Source organism: Hydra vulgaris, chromosome 14 (assembly GCF_038396675.1).
Source record: "Hydra vulgaris chromosome 14, alternate assembly HydraT2T_AEP".
NCBI lineage: Eukaryota > Metazoa > Cnidaria > Hydrozoa > Anthoathecata > Hydridae > Hydra > Hydra vulgaris.
In genome coordinates this window covers 16145001-16165734 of record NC_088933.1, presented here as the reverse complement: position 1 = coordinate 16165734, position 20734 = coordinate 16145001, and the positions used below count along the sequence as shown (strand labels likewise).

General features: G+C 27.3%; 2 protein-coding genes across 4 annotated transcripts in view; both read left to right on the top strand.

Annotated features, from left to right (window-relative positions):
• LOC101234883 (ceramide glucosyltransferase-B) overlaps positions 1–3939 on the top strand; it is a 42116-nt gene extending 38177 nt beyond the window's left edge. The window contains exons 10-12 of the mRNA XM_065817081.1: positions 359–445; positions 675–864; positions 3021–3939. Of these exons, the coding sequence (XP_065673153.1) occupies positions 359–445; positions 675–864; positions 3021–3194 (451 nt within the window). The 3' untranslated portion in view covers positions 3195–3939. The remainder of the gene's footprint in view (positions 1–358; positions 446–674; positions 865–3020) is intronic.
• Positions 3940–4182: 243 nt separating this feature from the next.
• The window catches only part of LOC100215680 (spindle and centriole-associated protein 1), a 38322-nt gene continuing 21770 nt past the window's right edge, over positions 4183–20734 (top strand). For 2 of the 3 annotated variants that reach the window (XM_065817106.1, XM_065817107.1), the window contains exons 1-5: positions 4183–4366; positions 5574–5621; positions 13693–13786; positions 14259–14344; positions 20155–20229. In XM_065817106.1, coding sequence (XP_065673178.1) covers positions 4262–4366; positions 5574–5621; positions 13693–13786; positions 14259–14344; positions 20155–20229 — 408 coding nt within the window. In that variant the 5' untranslated portion in view covers positions 4183–4261. The remainder of the gene's footprint in view (positions 4367–5573; positions 5622–13692; positions 13787–14258; positions 14345–20154; positions 20230–20734) is intronic. The other variant, XR_010643427.1, reaches the window with a different exon arrangement.

Below are 20734 nucleotides of genomic sequence, written 5' to 3'. Positions count from 1 at the left end.
AATTGCCAACAGGCATGAAACTCAGAGTTCCATTAAAAGTTGTTTTTATTTAACAGTGTAAAATAAAAAATTTTAAGTGATTTTCTACTTATTTATTATTGATCTGTTCTTTTAAGAACAGATCAATAATAAACAAGTAGAAAGCACTGTATTTTGTAAAATTATTTAAAATTATCCGAGCACTGTATTTTGTAGAATACATTTAAAATTATCTGTGTATATATGTCCATTAAGTAGTTGGTTCTCAAGTTCCATTATTTATTAACCATTAACTTTTTTTTTTTTGTAAATTGAGTAAAATAAATGTCATTATCTTTATTTATGTTTGCATGTATCTAAGTATATGCATTTTTTACAGACAAATAAAGATTCTTTTGAGTACAGAACCTGCTATCCAAAGTACCACTGGTGTTACTGTAGAAAAATTTATTAACAGAATGACAAGGTAGCACTTTATTTAACACTTTTACTTACATCTTCATTTATAATTGGATGGTACTATGCAACAATGTATTAGCCCACAATGTAACTATGTATTAGTACTAATTCGTTATTGCATATTTATTTTCGATAATTGTTTTTCGTTGTTGCATAACTCTATTCAATTAATAAATACATTGTAATATTATTTTAGTAAATATATATGAGTTTACTATGTTGAATATTACTTTTAGGTGGCAAAAACTTCGTTTAACCATGCTGGCTTCAAGTTTTTTTGAACCTTTCATAGAATGCTTTTTATTGGGATTTTTAGCTTCTATGTCACTATGGTTTCTTGATGTTGCATCATTTTTTGTTGCATTTGTTTCACATGTAACAGCTTGGTTTTTATTGGACCAGCTTTTGCTGCTGATAATTGAAAAAGTAAATTTTACTATAATTTTCACGAAGCTTTGATATAACCCATACTATAATTTTCATGAAGCTTTGATATAACCCATAGACCAAAAAAAAAAGAAATCCAGTGAATATTGATCAAGTATTTAATAAAAGATATTTAGAGTAGATAAATTATTTAAAATTTTGTTGAAAAACTTATTCTTATTTCATTATCAATTTTATTTAAAGTTTTTTCTTATTACAATTGTTATAAATGATTCAATACTTTTTAACTTTGTGTTCAAAAATTATTAGAATTCCAATTAAAAAATGATAAGAATGTTTATAATGTTAAAAAAGTATATGTGATGCTTTCAAGTCTCACTCAACCTTGCTCAACCCCACTTCTTTGAAAATATAAAAAAAGGTTACAACAAAGCTGTTATTATTTTTTTGTTTTTGTTTTAAAATTATTGTTGTAAATATTACATAATAGTTTTACATTTTTTATTTTATAAAGTTTCAATAAATATTAGCTTGGTATTATTTTTTAAAACTCTTATTATTTGGTTTTTATATATAATACTTATTATATGTATTTATATATTTTATATAATATACAGTTATGCATAAAAGTTTAATCAAGGCATTAATTTTAATCAATCTTTTTCGTTGTTTTTTTAATTAAAAAAGTTCTGTAAAAAAATTACTCTCTGCATTTATTTGACCAGTTTCATGCACATCTCATGGGAACTTTTAACCAATACCCTTTCAAAATTTGTTTCAAATGCTCAGTTGATTGAATTTAATAGTTTACTGGTTGAGCATTGATCCATGACCAAATATTTTTGATATGGCTTAAGGTCTAGGTGGAAGATGTATTATTGAGTTCTGCCTTACAATAGCCATTTTAATGGAATTAATTTTGATTTTAATGTGTTTTTGTAAGTATATTGATTGAGCTATTATACAATTCACACATACCAAGATCATTTTAGGAAAAACAAACACATATTCATATTAAGCCTCTACTAACTTGTCTTGCTTTGCAAATAGTGTTTGCAATTCTTCTCAGTTGCAAATCTTTTAATGTAAATCTTGTAATCTTTTAATGTGCTTTCTTTGCGGCTTACAACTTGAAAATTTTACTTATTGTCTTGAATCACTCTTTTTTTATACATCTACTGCCTAATCCAAACCTTTTTTGTACCATTTTCATTTTTATTGTCAATCCGTGATTGATAAGATGGGTGATCTTGTTATAATGTAATGTAAGACCTTATACTTTTTTTGATAATATTCTTTTGACAAGTTTTCTGCTTACATTTTAATTAGAAAACTTGATTTAAAAGATTGGTTTGATATTTGAGCTAACTATTGCTCAGCCTAGAATCTGCTGGTTTTAAATGAGCTAACTTTTGCTCAGCCTAAAATCTGCTGGTTTTAAATGAGCTAACTTTTGCTCAGCCTAAAATCTGCTGGTTTTAAATGAGCTAACTTTTGCTCAGCCTAAAATCTGCTGGTTTTAAATAAGCTAACTTTTGCTCAGCCTAGAATCTGCTGGTTTTAAATGAGCTAACTTTTGCTCAGCCTAAAATCTGCTGGTTTTAAATGAGCTAACTATTGGTCAGCCTAAAATCTGCTGGTTTTAAATAAGCTAACTTTTGCTCAGCCTAGAATCTGCTGGTTTTAAATGAGCTAACTATTGCTCTCTTGATACTAATTTTTGTTCTCAAATTAAAATTTGAAATATTGCATTTTAGTATTTGAAAAATTTTAGCAAATAAAATATTATTTTGTATAGTTAAATTTATTTAAGTAAATAATTAAAATATTTAGTTATTAGATGTTAAAAAAAGATATAATTAAACAACCTGATTAAACTTATATGTTATACATAAAATGAATCATCTAACTTTCAATTATTTTTGTGAATGTTAATTTTTTAATTTTTCTTCTGGCATCTGTTATTTATGATTATATTTATGATTTTACAATTCAATCATAAATAAAAATGAAAAAAAATTAAATTTCAGATATTATTTTTCTAATATTTAAATTTTAATATGAAAATAACTAGCATTTTCTCATGAAAAACTTGATTAAGCTTTATTGCATAATATATGCAATATATGAGTTATTTATTTTTTTCATATACTTTTAACTTTTTAATTTACACTATTTGCGTTTTATAATTATAGAAATACTCAAGACTACCACCGTTTTTTCAACGCTCTTATGCTTGGTTGCTTCGAGAACTTTATACATATAGAATTTTTTATAATGCTTTATTTGATAGGGAAATACATTGGAATAATACCACCTTTACACTTAAGTATGGAGGTATTGCAGTGAGTAGCGAAAAAAAGAGTTAATGTATTTTGAATATTTTTGGGGTAAAATTCTTTTGAAATATCCTAGCAGTTTGTTACAAAGCTATATTATGTTTGAGGTGAAGTTTTTTTGCAAATATCTTTAATGCGCTAATTGGAGTTGTTTCTTTGTTTTTAATCAATATTTTTTCCTTTTTTTCACATTTCAAATAGAATTCTATTTATTTTATATTCAATTCAAATTTTTTGTAAATGAATTTTTTAAATTGTGATACTGTAATTTGTAAAAATGCTCTATTTATTGAAGATTTTTCTCTTAAGTTTTTTAAGTATCATTTGATGTATGATCTTTAGGCATATGATCTTTAGACAAAAGAATTTTCATTTTTAATTAGTTTAATCATTTTTAATAGAAATTTACTTACATTTACATTTTTTTTTGTTGATTTAAAGTTCATAACTTTGATTGTATATATATATTTTTTACAACTTTTTAATGTATACTTTTTAAGTTTTTGTTTTATTCGTGGACTCAGTGGGATAGGTTTAAATTACATTTACTTTTCAAGTTTTTGTTTTATTTGTTTGTGCATTAAAATTATAATTTGGGATAGATTTAAGTTACATTTACTTTTTTTTTTTGTATAATTTTGATTTTTTTTTGTTTTTGTTATTTTGCACATTGTAGTTCTGCTTATTTATATAGAATTAGTTCAAGTTTTTCTATTTATAAAATTTATAAGATTATAACTTATATTGTTTATAAATATAATTATTTATTTCCTCATATCTTGTTTTTTTATTTGTAATTGTACAGAATATTTTCTCATTGATGTTCAAAAATTTTTCACATTTTCAATTTTTATGCTCAGTTTTAAGTTTGATTTTTGTATACTTTACTAGAATAAAAATATTCAAATTTTTTACTTTTTACCTTTTTTTTTTTTTTAAAAAAAAATACTAAACAACTCCTTACCTGAAATTTCTATTGTAAAAAAAAAAGTCCATTTCTTATTTTAATACTTGTCATTAGTGTGGTTGCGCAAAATAATGAAATTTTTATTATTATCAATAAAAATTTAAGTAAAAAAAAGGAGAATAATGACTATATGAAAATGTCTTTTGCAACACGTTATCCAGTCAGAAGCAAATCCGAAACCTTGAGAAAACACAAGAAAACATCCAAGATAAAAAAGGGAGTAAAACCATGGGATGTATGTAAATTTTTAAATTTTTTTTTATATGTTACTACTACTACTACTACTACTACTACTACTACTACTACTACTACTACTACTACTACTACTACTACTACGGCTACTACTATACTACTACTACTACTACTACTACTACTACTACTACTACTACTACTACTACTACTACTACTACTATTGCTACTACAAAAGTTGGTGTATATATAATATAAATTCAATAACATATATCATATATATGCAAATACTTACATAAACTAATAAGGCTGTAGACACAGCAGATACACCTCCATTCCTAATAAGCATACTTTGTTTAATTTATCCAAATTTTAATTTTTTTAAATGCACATAAAGTATGCTTGTTAAAGGGATCTGCCAAGTGGAAAGTTGTGTTTATTTCATAAAGAAACATAAAATAAATTTTGAATTAATTAAAATTTACAAAATTAATTATTTATCAAGATATTAAAAAAACAAAAACATTCATAGCTGTTTTGTTTCTTAACTATCTCCTTCTCTTCATCTCCTTTTCATTTCTGAACTTAATTCTAGGCTTATGATTCTTCTCTAGATTTTATTGTAAAAATATCTGGTTTGATTAATAAATGTGTGTGTTTACCATATATAGAGGTTTCTTTAAACAATTTAATTTACACACAACCCCTATCATAATGGTGATGGTTATAAAATATTTGTGTTACATTTCAGTTTATGAAGCTTTTCATTCTATGACATCACTGAAAACTTTTGACAAATGAAATGTAATTAAACTTTTATTAGACTTACCTTAAAAAACTACTTTACAAAATACATTCATAGTATTTTGTTTTAACCAACAATCAGCAATTCAAATATATTTTTGTTCACACCAAATCTAAAAAGTTTTATTTTTAGTTTTTAGATTTTATTAGTGTAACTTGTTTTTTAACAAATGTTTAGATTTTTGAATTTATTTTCTTCACATTAGATTTGTATAGTACTTTTATAAGTTTAAAATAATAATAATAAACTGTTTCAAGTAAGAATTTTAAAAGTGCTATCTAATAAAAAAGTACTAAAATCTGAAAGGCACTAGAAATTGAATGTCAACACTTAAAAATTAAAACTTTAAAACTTAAAGTATATAAATGTATGGAGTCTATATATTTAAAGGTATAACAATGTTTACTGAGTGTATTATATTTAAAGTTATAGCAATGTTTATTTTTAGGACTCTGTTCAAGATTTAACTAAATTCAAGCCAAGTAGAGAGGATTTAGTAAGTTTTTAATTTAAACTTTTTACTATCATTATATTCTGACAACAGATCTTACAACCAAGGTCTGAATATATTTTTTTAAATATAAAAAAGTACTAAAATCTGAAAGGCACTAGAAATTGAATGTCAACACTTAAAAATTAAAACTTTAAAACTTAAAGTATATAAATGTATGTATATATTTACAAAAATGTTAATAATATTTTTGTAAATATATATTAGGGTCAAATCATTATATTTTAACCAATTTAAACAAAACTTTAAATTGGTTTAGATATTTAGGTATTAAGTACCTAAATATCTAAATTAATTTAGATATTTAGGTACTTAATACCTAAATATCTAAATAAATTTCGAAATGAAACCATTATTTCTTTAAATTTTATTTTATTATAGGTAATCAGTGGTGTTTATGTGGTCTGGACCCCTCCCCCCCCCTACTCACTAAGGGGAGGGGGAGGGGAGGCACCAATCAAATTCAACTTACTTTTAGTGATTTAATTAACTTTTGTTAATTCCCTTTTCAGACCATTACATTGTATATATGCTGGAAAATCTCGCACACATTTTTGATAGTTACTATGAAAATTTAAATCCTATGGTAAAAGCATGAAAAAATGCAATAAAGATCTAATGGCCTTAACTGTATATTCATTAGAAAATGAATTATGTATGTTTCATACTAGAAAATGAATGCTTATATCTTTGTAAGTTGGTTGCTCTTCTTCCCCCTTTGATTGGTGCCACCCCTCCCCTCCCCTTAGTGAGTAACGGGGGAGGGGTCATTAAGTACCTAAATATCTAAATTAATTTAGAGACCTTTATTTGAACCATAATGAAGGTCTCTAAAAAGTTACTGCCCCCTTTATTTGTGCCCCTATCTACTATAAAGACCAGATCAAGGAAAGGACAACCAACCATACCTTTTCTTTTATTAAGAAATGACTTATAATTAGTTGCACCCTTTACATAGGCCAGTTGACAGATTAGAGGGGCACCGGTTTCTAGTAACACATACAACCGTTGATGATTGAAAAATAGGGTAATTTAAAAATGCTGGCATTTTTGGTGTGGATTTGATAAGTTTATAATGTTTGCATTTTCAGATAGTTAGTTCTAATGGTCTTATATGCTGTTAATCTTAGATTAAAACAAAGTGTTAGAAAAATTTACAAGCATCTCAAAATGGCTGAAAACTGGACTTTTTAGGCGAGTGGACATTTTGCTTTTAGATATATTTAAGTTCTAAACTGCAACAAGCTGCCTATTTTTTGCCCGTTTATTGCAGACAGTAGTAGCTAATCAGAAAAGCTATCTGTAAAGACTTGTGGATGAACAGAATAATGCTACAGTTACTTTCATTTTGGCATATTTTAGCAACTTTATGATTTTTTTCAAAGTTGAGGAGGTCATAATTTTTTTATAATTTAACACAAATTAATAAAAACTACTTTTTTAAAGAGAGAACTATCCAGAAAATAGTTCTAGAAAAAATGAGTCACTTGTTGAAAGTGAGAAAAAAGTTATACAGCTCTAAAGTAGTCTGTTTTGAGCATTTGTAAATCGAGGGGAGCCACATTGTCATGTTTGTAAGGCTATAATTTCCGAACCCTTGTACTTGGAAGTCTGAAATTTCAAATTTAACCTATCTACATGATGCACATAACAATATGTAAAAATCAGGAAAATCAGAGATTGTGCCTTACAAAGTTTTGTTTAAATTGGTTGAAATATAATGATTTGACCCATTAATAATATCAGTAAATAAATTAAATTAAAGTATAGTTAATTTAATGTGGTAGTGGTGTAGTGGTAGTGGTAGTGGTGTAGTGGTAGTGGTAGTGGTGTAGTGCTCGCTTCATAAGCGATAAGTTCCGAGTTTGATTTCCTCCACATCCCTGGTAGTACTGTGTTCAACTTTTTTTTTCACACAGTGGCCATGTTTGTCAAGATTCGTGTTTGGGAGTTAAGGAGTTGAGAGAGGGCTGTAACCACAAAAAAGTAGCCTTCTTAACTGTAGTGGCCATCCTGGCCTTGGGGAGGTATATAACAAAAAAAAAATTATAATGTCTATAATAAATAAATGTCTAAATGTCAGTAAAAGCAATATAAATGATATGTTTATAAATCACTATAATGAAACTAATCTATATATAAACTATAAATCACTAGAATGAAATAATAAATTTTCTAAAACTGTTACATGTACAATTATTATAATAATAATAAAAATTATGATAAAAATAAAATAACTTGGACAATATATGTGAAAACAAAACAACTTAGACAATGTACGTGAAAAAAATCTTAGACAATGCATGTGAAAAAACAAAGTTGTGCTACATGAAATCTGGTGAAAAAAATTTGTATGGATCCCAATGAGATGAGTATGATCATAGATTTTATGTTATTTAATTTTTTAAAGTTTTTTATTGATTATAAAAATACTTTCATAACAATGATTTTTTTTGGTCGTATAAATTTTAGCTTCCTAATAGTTTTTAGTTTCATTTATATAATATACTATAATAAGATTTTTTTTATAATTGTCAATCAAATTAGACTTCATTTGAGCCAAGTAAAAAAATGAATAACTTTCATGACTTTCGTGAGGCTCCTTAGGTATGGAGAAGTGAACACAGTAAATATATAGTTTTTTTACTGTGTTCACTTCTCCATACCTAGTTTATTTTCGACTTTTAAAAAAAATTCAAGTCAGTTGAAATTTTTACCAAATGTTCTTTATGCTAATTTAATTCATAATATAAATACACAAATTATAAATTCTTTATGTTAATTTAATTCATAATACAAACAAATTATAAATTATAACAATTAATTAAAGTTTAATTTTTTAAAAGACTTCAAAAGTTTAGAAACAGCTGATACAACCCTAATACAATCACATTGATACCCTGCAATTGAATTAATTTGAAATACTTATAATAATAAATTGAATTAAGTTGTAATAAGCTATGCACTAGAAGATTTAAAGTTACAACTAAAAAGGCCAATAGATTATTGGTAAGGTTCAGTAGGAGATGGCAAAGAAACAAAACAGCTATGAATGTTTTTGTTTTTTTAATATCTTGATAAATAATTCATTTTGGAAATTTTTATTAATTCAAAATTTTTTTATACATCTTTATGAAATAAACACAACTTTGCACTTGGCGGATCCCTTTAACAAGCATACTTATGTGCATTTAAGTCCAAGAACAACCCTTGCAAGACTGCTACTCAACATAATACAATTATGTATCAGTTTCCATAGCATAAAATCATTTTTATAATATCTGCAAAAAAATTGTAAGCCAGAATCAAATTTGCAAAAGATCATATAAGTTGGATAATTATTGACTGGTAAAAGTCCTTTGAGGTATCAAAGTTTATGCTATTCGGTAGTAATAGAATTATATATGCCAGTAGGAGCCAGAATTAATCCAAGAAATCAGTTACCTGCTGTTAAACAAAGCAGAGGAAATGTTATGGTTTAAGAATATTTTAGTTATGGCAATGTTAGTCTCATTCATCACATAGAAGGTATTATGAATCGAGGAGTTTATATAATCATTATGAGGAATGTTATGTTGCCATATGCAAGGAAAAAATGACTTGCAAATAAATCTTGCAATAAAATAATGAACTGTGTCAACAAGTAATGAATTGTATCCAAAGCATTGTGTCAGTCTATTTAGGAATATTATATGTAAGGGTGGCCTAGACTTAATATTAGTGACTATTTTATGCTTTTACAGGCACATACCATTTTTTTAGGGCGGGTTGTTTTTAAAAAGAAAGGCACTTATAGAATACCAAATAAATATCATGCTATATAGCATTATAAAATATGCATTAAAACACAGTTAAACTTGCGTCAATTATAGATTGATCAAGGGCATTATAATTCTAATTTTATTTAAAATCAATTGAAAATTTGTTTCCATTTTTTATGTCATATTTATACCTTGTATAGTTGATATTCATTGTTGTTGTTGTTGTGGATATTCATAATTGCTAATAAACCAAGTCTATCTGCAGTCATACTGGCTTATAACCGTGTTAATCTATGGATTGCAGAAAAGCTGTGTTTACATCGAGGATGATACTGGCAGTGTACATCTGATCTTTAAGAGCTCAAAGAGGTTAAGGTTTAGAGTTAAGGACTTTCATTGCAGATTTTTATGGTTTTAGTCAGAGTATTGGGTCTGTCTGTCTACAGGTTTAACAATTGATTCTCTTGATTGACAGATTTTGAGTTAGGAAGATTATCTTTGTACAGTTTGGCTAAATCCTGAATCACAGTTATCACATTGTAGCAAATTATTGAGGGAACTAAGCATTAAACATAAGGAGCAATGTAATTTCTTTTTCAGAATCATACTTTGATTTTGGGAATGATGGTGTCAAGAAAAGGTTTTCAGAGAGATATTGAAAAAATTGATATACTTTTGATATTCCTCCAAATGGATTGATATTTATCAAACTTTGAGCATTTACTTTGATTTTTAGGGCCAAGGTAGCTGACATCTTTGCCTAATGGTGTTTTTATATGTGTTCCTTAAATGCAATGTTATGGTGAGCTATGCAAAAGTCTTTTTAATGTTGTTATTCATTTATTTAACAAAGACGCAATTCCATTAAGTTATCTAGTTCCCAATTTATCAGATTCAATCAATTATTTGAGGGAAAATATCAGTGGGTTTGAAACAAGATTAAGAAAAGCGGTTCCTCACATACATGATATTGATGGTATTATTTTTCATCGTGTACACAATGTTGTCAAAAAATTTACTTCTTTTTCCAGCAAGTTAGTTGAAAATTTACTGGATGATGCCTTTGTTCAACTTAATTTATTGCCACATGTTAGTTTATAGGACTTTTTTTTATGTTCATGTTCCAGAGAAAATTTTAGAGAAATGGTACTGTTCATGAGAAAAGTGGTCCTTGATTGGGGGCCTGTAAGTCAAAAATGTGACGTTTATTGTCTAGTTACAAGCTGTGACAATAATTGTCTATATTTTATAAAGAAGATTCATAACTATTCTGTAGTTTTTAGTTTTTTTATTTAACCTTTTACTGTCTAAAATTTGCCTTAATTTTATTTATTACATACTTTTGCCTATTTTTTTTAACACAATTTTTTAGAGATTTTCAGGGATTTTTATAAAAATAATTTTTTATAAAAATTAATTACATGAGATTCACATTACTGACTCATTTTCTATTCTTGTTAGGTATTTTAATTTTGTTTTTTTTCCTCTTGCACTTTCCTTTTTTAAAATCTTGTATTAAATTATCTATGTGAAAAAGGGCGGAGTTACTTTTCTTCTTTCACAAAGAATTTTGCTTGAAATGTTTTGCAATGAAGGATAGAATTTCGCACTTAACTTTGAAGTTTTTAAATATTTTTATTTTGGCATTTAATTTTAAACATTAAATGACACTGGTCAACAAAGTTTTTTTCAGCTGATATAATTATGTCTATCTAGTTAATTCGAGCATGCTGAATCCAAAAATTGCATTAGTTTTTATCCTATATGTCCCAATTTCTTGGAATACTCGAAAAACACTTTTAGTGTAAATGTTGTTTTTCGTATAAAGAAATATAAAACATGACATAAGTAAGATATGGTTACAAGTGTTTAGAAATGATGAGTGAGCTTGGACTGTCATTTATGAGTCTCTTGAGTGTCTCTTTTTAAAACCAACAATAATCGGCCATCATAGCTTCATTCCATTTGCCTTGATACCTCTTCTCCATTGTCTGAATCTCCTAATGAAACCTTTCACCGTGTTCGTCTGAAACTGCGCCTAACTTTTCTGGAAAAAGTCAAAATGAGAATCCAAGAAATGTAGCTTTAACAATATTCAACAACCCAGTTCTCGATAATGCTTCACAAGATTTTCTACCAGATTCTTGAAATCATCTGCCCTGTTGTTTCCCAAGAAGTTATGAACCACAACTTTAAATGACTGCTAAGTTCAGCTGGTGTAATATTGTTTCCTCAAATTTCCTATCTTTTAGGAGCTCTCTTGTTTGAGGCCCATCAAACACACCTTCTTTAATCTTTGTCTTAGAAATGATTAGAGAGAACTTTGTTTGGACGTACTTAAAGCCAGCAACGTTTTTATTCATTGCTTTTACGAAACATTTCACCAAACCCAATTTGATATGCAAAGGAGGAAGCACAATTTTCAGCGGTTCAACAAGTGAAATGTGTTTGACATTGTGGTATTCTGGGCTAAATTCTGTAAGTTTAGGTCTTATCTTCTTCACATAATGATTTTAAGTGTCTGGGCTATCCCAGAGGTGGAGGAAACACATATACTTAGTGAAACCCAATTGCAGTCCAAGAAACAGGGCAACTATTTTAAGGTCACTTCAAATTATCCACTTGTGGTTGCCATAGCTTTTAATTGTCTCGTAAGTTTCCTGCAGTCCCACTGCATGAGCTAATGGAATGGAAAAATATTTGTTTCCAATATGAATTGATACTGCCTTTAGAAAGTATTTTGAGGAGTCGATAAAGAGTTAACAAACTTTCAACATTTGTACAAAAGGTGATACTATTTTGTTTGATAAAATATTTTGAGTATCTTTCATGTCTGTTTCAGCAAATGGTGTCACACTGGTGTCAGGTGTTAACAAGTGCCACTCTTGTAATCGAGAACCCAGAATCTCAGCTTTCAATTTTGATAGATGTAATTCTCTAGTTAGATCGCTCAGCTCCTGTTGGTTAATAAAATGTGGAGCTGATCCCGTTTCTGGCATAAAGTCATCATTTTCTTTCTTTGATTTGTCTGATTTATCTGGAGAGGGCAAGAGGTTGAGTTCACTTGGTGGAGTTGTAATAGGCAGACTGTCATTGTAAGGTACTGGCAAATTTTCTGAATCACAAATTGGATACATTATTTTGTCCTTTATCTTTAAAGAATGTCCCTCAATATTTGTTAAACAAAAATAGTAGTTGGTGGTATGATCTCGTGGCCTCTTCCATATCATAAAAATGGCAAATGGCATGTTAGTTGGTCTTTTTCCATCCAGCCATTTAATCAAACACATGTAGCAGTTGGTGCAACTATACTGAGGCACCCATTTTTTGCCATGATTTCCCACCTTGAATCCAAACTAGAAGCCGTAAGCAGTAAGAAATTTTGAAATCATTTTTCTCTTCTGTCTTTTAGTGACATAATGACCACAAGTGTAACAGAAACTGTTTGAACTATTTCTACAAGATTGTCTGCAGATTAAAGACATCTTGCAATAAAACACAGATAGGATCTAAATTCTGCCTTATTTTTTACTGTAAATTGAATATAAATATAAACTTACATTTACGCAATTTAAAAAAGGAATGTTTCAAATTGAAAGTGTGCGAAAACTATAGCTTAAAACTGAATTAAGATAAAAAAACAAAATTTAAAATTTCAGAAGAATCTGGACGTGTAGGATCAAAATGGATTCCATTTTCTTAATCAGCTCAAAAATCTGATCTAGGAAAACCTAATGCTGTTATTGAATCTAAAAAAAGTTTTTTTTTTGTTGCCCAGTGTGATTTCTGTTGTTAAATTTTGTTGTTGATTACACCTGATAACTTTCCTCCTCCCCATTGTATAGGCATGTTACAATTTATGAGATTTTTTTTTCACTTGTAATTTGTTTTACTTCTATGTTTTACTTTATTTGTCTAACTATGTCCATATATTTATATGATTTCTTTAAATTTATCCGGTAGTGGTGTAGTGTTAGAGCGCTCACATCATAAGGGAGAAGTTCCTAGTTCAATCCCCACCGTGTCCCTGGTATTACGGCGCTCAACTTGTTTCTACGCGCATCAGCCTTATTTGTCAAGGTTTGTGTTTTGAAGTTATAAAGTTGAAAGAGGGTTGTAACCACAATTAAAGTAGCCTCCTCGACGTAGTTTCCTTCATGGCCTTGGGGAGGTGAATTCAAATAAAAGAAATATCTATATTGTTGTATTTTTATGTTATTTTGTTCTAATGGATATATTTTTAAACTATTTTACAGATAATTAATTATTGTATTTAAATAAATTTTTAATTTTAGGAGCGCAATCATCAACTTCATTTACCTAAGAAAGATCATGAACGATTGTTTCACAATACTCATCCAATAAGTTCTTTTCTCCATGATGAAAAAGGTTAATTATGTTTGTATTTTGTAAATTTTTCAATTGTACTTAGTTTAAATTTATTGTTCTAAAATATTAATGTTTTTTTTTCATATTTTCAATTTGAAATGTTTTTCAAATGTTTTAGTTAAGTGATATTTAAAAGTTAGTTAACATTGTACTATTTCATGTTTTAAAAATGTTTTTAAAAGTTAAAATATCTCTGAACATCTTTACAAACACACAAAAATGATATAACTTTTATTTTAAGTTCTTTTAAAATTAAGTTATGCTTTTGTTTATAGAAGCTATAAATTAAAAATCTTTTTGAAAGATTTAATAGTTACCCCCTAACACTTTGTGGTATTACCTTTGCTTTAACATAAAATGCTTTTTTTTAAAACATCTTCAAATAATTTTTTTGTTTTGTAATTCTTTTTTTTTTTTAATTTTGTTTGTGTTTTGTAATTTTTTGTGTCATTAGTAAATAATTTTATTTCAGAAAATCATAACATCTTCCAAGATGCTCCTAAAATATTAGAAAAAAAGCGTGCCTTAATCAAAGAAAGGTTTTATAACCAAGAAAAAGTAAATTTTTTTTGTAGTTATGTTACATCACATAAGTTAAATAATTGTTTATGTATAAGTTGTCCAGAATATAGTATGTAGTTTCAAAGTTGTGTGAAGTGAATTTTTTTTCCATTATGCTAACAATGTCTAAAAATAACTTTGACAGTTTTTGATAAGTGATCCTGTGTCCCCCTGAATGTGCTCACATTTTGCAGTATAGTTTGACTAATCTTGACTGGGTTAGTAAATTGTTTTTAAAGAATGGTACTGCTGGCAATCAGACAGTTAGGTGAATTAATTAAAAGAAGTAGTTATATAAATTAAAAGTGATATTTAAAAATAAAATTTTAAAATTGGTTATGATTTTGAAATGTTGGCTTGAAACATTTGAGGCTATGAGTGGCCACAGAACTGGGAAGGAGTGACCACAGAAGAGTACTAAAAATGTAGGGTCTGAAAAACAAAAAGAAAATCCTTTTTGTTAGGAAAATATAAACATTTAATGCTGTTTTAAGTACCTTAAGATCATAGAAAACAACCTAAAACAGATCTGTGACATGAAAGTTAGCTGATTTCTGGTTAATTGGTCATCCATCAGCATCAATTAAAATCAAACTGTCTAACTGTAGGCAAATAATAAAATGTCATTGAATAAATATTATTTTTAAAAAATAATCATTAAAAAAAAAGTGAAGAAAGAAGGTCATTGAAGCTGATGTTGTTGTGTTTTGGAATGTGACACACAAAAAAAGTAAATACAAACAGAATATCATTGGATGTCATTAAAATTTAATAATAAATAAAGGAAGAACAACTGACCCTAGTAACTAGTAAATTTTATTAAATGATCGGTTTCTCTTCAATATTAGTGTGTCTGGTTTTATAGATAAAATAAAATCAAGATGTTTGTCGGAAAGAAAAAAAAGATGATATCAATTTTTATTTGGATTAGCAACAAGAAAAAAGCAACTTGAGTTTCAAAAATCATATCTATGCAGGTAAGATAAATTTTTCAAAACCATAACCAAAATGAAAGTTGTAAGACAAGCATGAGAAGCATGTTAGAAATGTATACAATGCCTGTTAGAACTGAGAAGAACATGTAGAATTCTGCTTTGTTAGAATATGATGTTGTTAGATAATCTAATAAAAGTGATGACCAAATCAAAAAGGCTCTAAGTTTCAAAATTAATAAACAACATGAAGAAACAAAAACAAATCAAGACAAATATATAACTGTTAAGATTTCTAAGAAAGTAATGCAACCAATGATGGTGATTCTTAAAAAAGAAGCATTCTTAAAAAAGCTGCATAGTTAATATATTTTGTTATTGTCTGTACGAAGTAATCAGGTTGGATCAGGATCATTAATGATTACACTGATACTGCTAGCATGTATCAGCAAAACCATATTCTCGTGTTCTGCTGCCTTGTAGGATTGGCTAAGCAAAGGCCAGGGGAAGTTAACTCTGATTTAAAATACCCCCTGCCTTGGGACTCTTTTCCTAGAAAGACTAGAGTTTGTTTTAACAAAAATACTCATTTCTGGCTGCTATTTATTGCATCATTCTACTGTCTTGTAAAAGACCTCTTAGGCAAAAACCTTTAATTGAGCAGCCTTGTATCGCTTCTTTATCTAATTAGTTACCTTTGTTTATTAAATTGGCTGTAAACCTGTGTTATGTTATTTCCTGCCTAGGATAATGAATGGTGGATCTTTTTGACTCTACTCACAGTTTTTGGTTTGTGTCTCTTTGTTAATGATTATTCAATTCTTCCTTTTACCTTTTAATAAAGGTACAGCTCTAAAACTCAGTTTAACGGTTCTGAGGCTGGCTGGTAATAATGATTGCGGTAGATTTCAAAGAGGCTGGTTCTATCAACAGCTGTAAAATATCAAGGTATTAACAGTGACTTATTGTGTATGGAATGTGTTACTGTAAGTACTTTTAGTGTGCATTGAGGCCATTTGTCACAACTTTGAAATTAGAAAGATCATTTTTGCTTATGCAATGCTACTTGTCATGAATTATCAAGTCAAGTTATCTAACTATTAAAATGTGAATAAATACCTTAAAGTATTAATAATATAATATAAATATCCTAAAGGAACAGGTTAATCATTTGGTTTCATTTTTATTTCATTCAAATTACTCCAGCTTTCATTCCTAAAATTATATCCCAACTCTTCTACAGTTTGTGTTTTACCCTCTTCTCCAGGCTACATTCTTGTCACAGTCATACAAAAGTATTTTTAAAAACTTTTTACTCACTAAATTATGTAACATCTTGTTTTTCTGTCTGAAAAATGGTATCTGTGGTTCTTGACCTCTTTAACTAATGGCCAATTGCAATTGTAATCTACTAATGTAATTGTAATTGTAATTTACTAATGGCTAATCTTCTTATTCTTATTATCAACGTCTTTTAATCTTTAATAATAATTAGTAAACATATCTCGTCATACATTTAAAATTATTTTTGATCATCATGAGCAACTTTCTAAATCTTATCTTAGTCTTGCTCTCTGACAGAATGTCTTATCCATAATCTTGGTTCATATGGTGTGTTTGGAAAAGTTTTTAAATTATTGAATCATTTCTTTCTAACTGCAGTATTAAAGTTATCCTCAAAGGCCAGCACTCTTTTTTATTTCTAGTTTAAAAAATTTCAAAATAAACGTTCTTGAGGTGAATGGTGTTCTATTAGTTATAACAGAAAAATAAAAAAAGTATTTTTGTATTTAGATGAGTTCTTGAGGTTCCTCTCAGATATAAAATTTTTTTTTTTAATGTCAGCGAGGTACTCAAAAGTAGATGTAGAACTATATTCTGATTTTGAAAATAATATTTGTTTTCATTTAAAATTAAAACTATATTTGTTTATGTTAAAAACTCCAGTTTACAACATAATTTGCAAAAAATTTTAGGTGCATTTTTGCAATTTTTTTCAACTAAAAGATTTGAAAATATTATATTATTGTCAAAACAATCATTTTATTATGCGCCATTTTAGTAGCAGGTTGATATAGTTGAGGAAAAAAAATTTACTTATATAAGGGTTCGTCAAAAATCCTGATTCCTTGAGGAACCTCAAGAACTCAAAAAAAGAAAAAGTAAGGTATTTTTTTTTTACTAAAAGACAACAATTCGAAACACAGGCAAACCTACTTCTAAAAATTTTAAAATCCCCCACCCTAGTACCTAGTATACAGTCAATTGAAAAGTCTGTCAATCTTTTGTCTCAAGCTTATATCACGTTTGAAATTTTCTTACTCCTGATTACATAAGCTACTTCTATAAGTCTCAGAATACTGTTGCTATATTTAGCTAGTTTTTTTTAATGAGCCCTCTTTCTTTTAGAGAAGGTTTAAAAACCAATATGAAACATTTGAAAATATTATTGCACCTGCTCTTGCTGTTAAGTTTGAACCTCTGTCCCATTGTTATAAGATTACATCTCTTTCTCCTTTAAATTACGATTATGGTCACTGCTAAAGCAAGCTATCATGGTTTCCTCAACCTATCTTGTGTAACTTGTCATTCAATTAAGTTGCATTCTTTTTGCTGTAACTATTCTTTTATGCTCAAAAAATTTTATTTATCTAGTTTTTTAAACATCTTTGTCTCACTCATCTTTATTAATCATCTTTATTCATCTTTGTTTTTTTATTACTTCATCAGTTTTTTCTTTGTTTTCTGTTAACTCCCATTTTGGTTGTTGCTTATACCCTTGATGGGAGTGAATTTAGTTGTTGCTTTACCTTTTTTTTTCTGGAATGAACTATATTCATTCCAGAAAAAAAAATTAAAAATACCTGGAAACTGAAAATGTTATTTAGTCAAAAAATAACTAGTTGCAGCAGAACTAGAGACATGAAAAACAGATTGCAAAGAATCAGTAAAATTTTCAAGACATTATCTGAAACCTGTTGACTAAAATTACCTTGTGATTAACAATTTCTGTAATTATCAATTGTACTTGTTTTTGATGAAACAAGTACTAAAAAAAATATTTGCATTATTGAACAAATCTTCAAAAAATTTGTTGTAATACAGTTTTAACAAGTTTAACTGGTTCCCAATATTTTTTGTTGCTACAAGGTGTTGAGCAGCATATATATTACTGAATATAGTATGCAATGTCAAAACTATAGAAATTAAATTTACATAAACAGACAACATTTTAATATGTAGTAATTTTTTTTTTTTTGTAAACTGAAAAGTGGGGTTTAAAATCAAGGTTTTTGAAGGCCTCAGGATCAATTATCAAACTTTGCATAACTTTGATACTGCTTACTATATTCAGGGCAACCCTAAAGTATTTTTATATATTTCTTATTTTACTATTATGAATAAATACTACTTTAAAAAAATGCTAATGAACAAAATCTTTAGTTTTTATGAAATCCTACCCTTTTAAAACATTTTTTTCATTCTTAATTTTTTTAGTTTTCTGACAAATAGCTAAAATTTTTCAAGTTATTATAAAAAACTGATATTTTTTTAGTCACAAAAATTATAAAATTTATTGTTCTTAGTACAAAATTCGTTTTTGTTTTTTCATTCTCTTAAATTACAATTTATTTTATAAATTAAAAATGTTTTATGAAAAGTATTTAAAAAACGTTCATTTTATAAAAAGTGTAATAAAATTTCATATTAAGTTTGACAAGGAGAGAGATAGGTAATGAAGTTAGAAAAAACAAAGGTTTGCAACAACATATTTTTGAGAAAATGACATTAACAACCTCATAATTTGTATGTATTAATTACAGTGATATTTTAATTTTTTTTTTATTTTTTCAAAGTTATTAGATTATTTATTGAAATTAATTATAAATATATTATTATTTATCATTAATTATCTTTATGCTTAAATAATATTAGATGAATAAATTATATCTGTTTAACATACCTGTAGTATAATAAGTTTAAAAAAGTTGTTTTATCCTAATAGGGTGTTATATCTTATACTAATATCATGTTATACTAATATCCTTGTAGGGTGTTATACCTTATATTAATATCCTAATAAGGTGTTATATCTTATACTAATATCATGTTATACTAATATCCTTGTAGGGTGTTATACCTTATATTAATATCCTAACAGGATGTTATATCTTATACTAATCTCATGTTATAGTAATATCCTTGTAAGGTGTTATACCTTATATTATTATCCTAATAGAGTATTATATCTTATACTAATATCATGTTATACTAATATCCTTGTAGGGTGTTATACCTTATATTAACATCCTAATAAGGTGTTATATCTTATACTAATATCATGTCATACTAATATCCTTGTAGGGTGTTATACCTTATATTAATATCCTAACAGGATGTTATATCTTATACTAATATCATGTTATAGTAATATCCTTGTAAGGTGTTATACCTTATATTATTATCCTAATAGGGTATTATATCTTATACTAATATCATGTTATACTAATATCCTTGTAGGGTGTTATACCTTATATTAATATCCTATTCGGGTGTTATATCTTATACTAATATCCTAATAGAGTGGTCCATCTTATACTAATATCATCTAATATTAATCTTCTAAAAAGGTGGTCCATCTTGTAGTAATATTCTGATAGGGTATCCCATCTTATACTAATATTCTAGTAGAGTGATATGGTGTGATACTAGCAAAGCCTAGTTACAACTCTCTGTTCAAGTCTCTGAATTGAAAAAATAAGTAAAACTTTCTTTAAATGTTTTTGTGTGCAAGTATAAATTTTGTTTGCATAAAATTTGTTTTTCTTCCAATCATTTTTTATCTAAATTTTATTTTTGTTCTTTTTTTAATAGGAGTTAAGGGAAGTGCTTTCAGAGACTGATCGTACAATGGCTAATGTTCAAGATATGTTTGGAGATGATGTTCAAGTATTTATTATTATTGTTGATTAATTTCTTTTGTTTACTTTTGTATTTGTTGATTGATTTGTAAAAATTTTATTTTTCTATTAAATACTTTTTAAAGGGAGAGAAATTTTTATAAATTTAAAAAAAGATATCTGATGTTAGTCAAAACAAGAGGGGTAGGGGGTGGTAAAGCAAACTTTGAAACCAAAGTGAAGTGTATTTTTGTTAGAGGATTTGTGTGTGTATATATATATATATATATATATTATATATATATATATATATATATATATATATATATATATATATATATATATAAATATATATATATACACACACACACACACACACAGAGTAAAGAACCTAGAATCTATTTAGGGATACCGCTTTTTTTTGTGGCAATGTTGAGGGGGGTTGATGATTTTGATTTTCAAAATTTAAATTAAATAAACGCTTTTGTAGCAAATACCATGCTATAAGTAAATAATTATTGAAAATTATTTAAAGTATTTTAAACATTTATTAA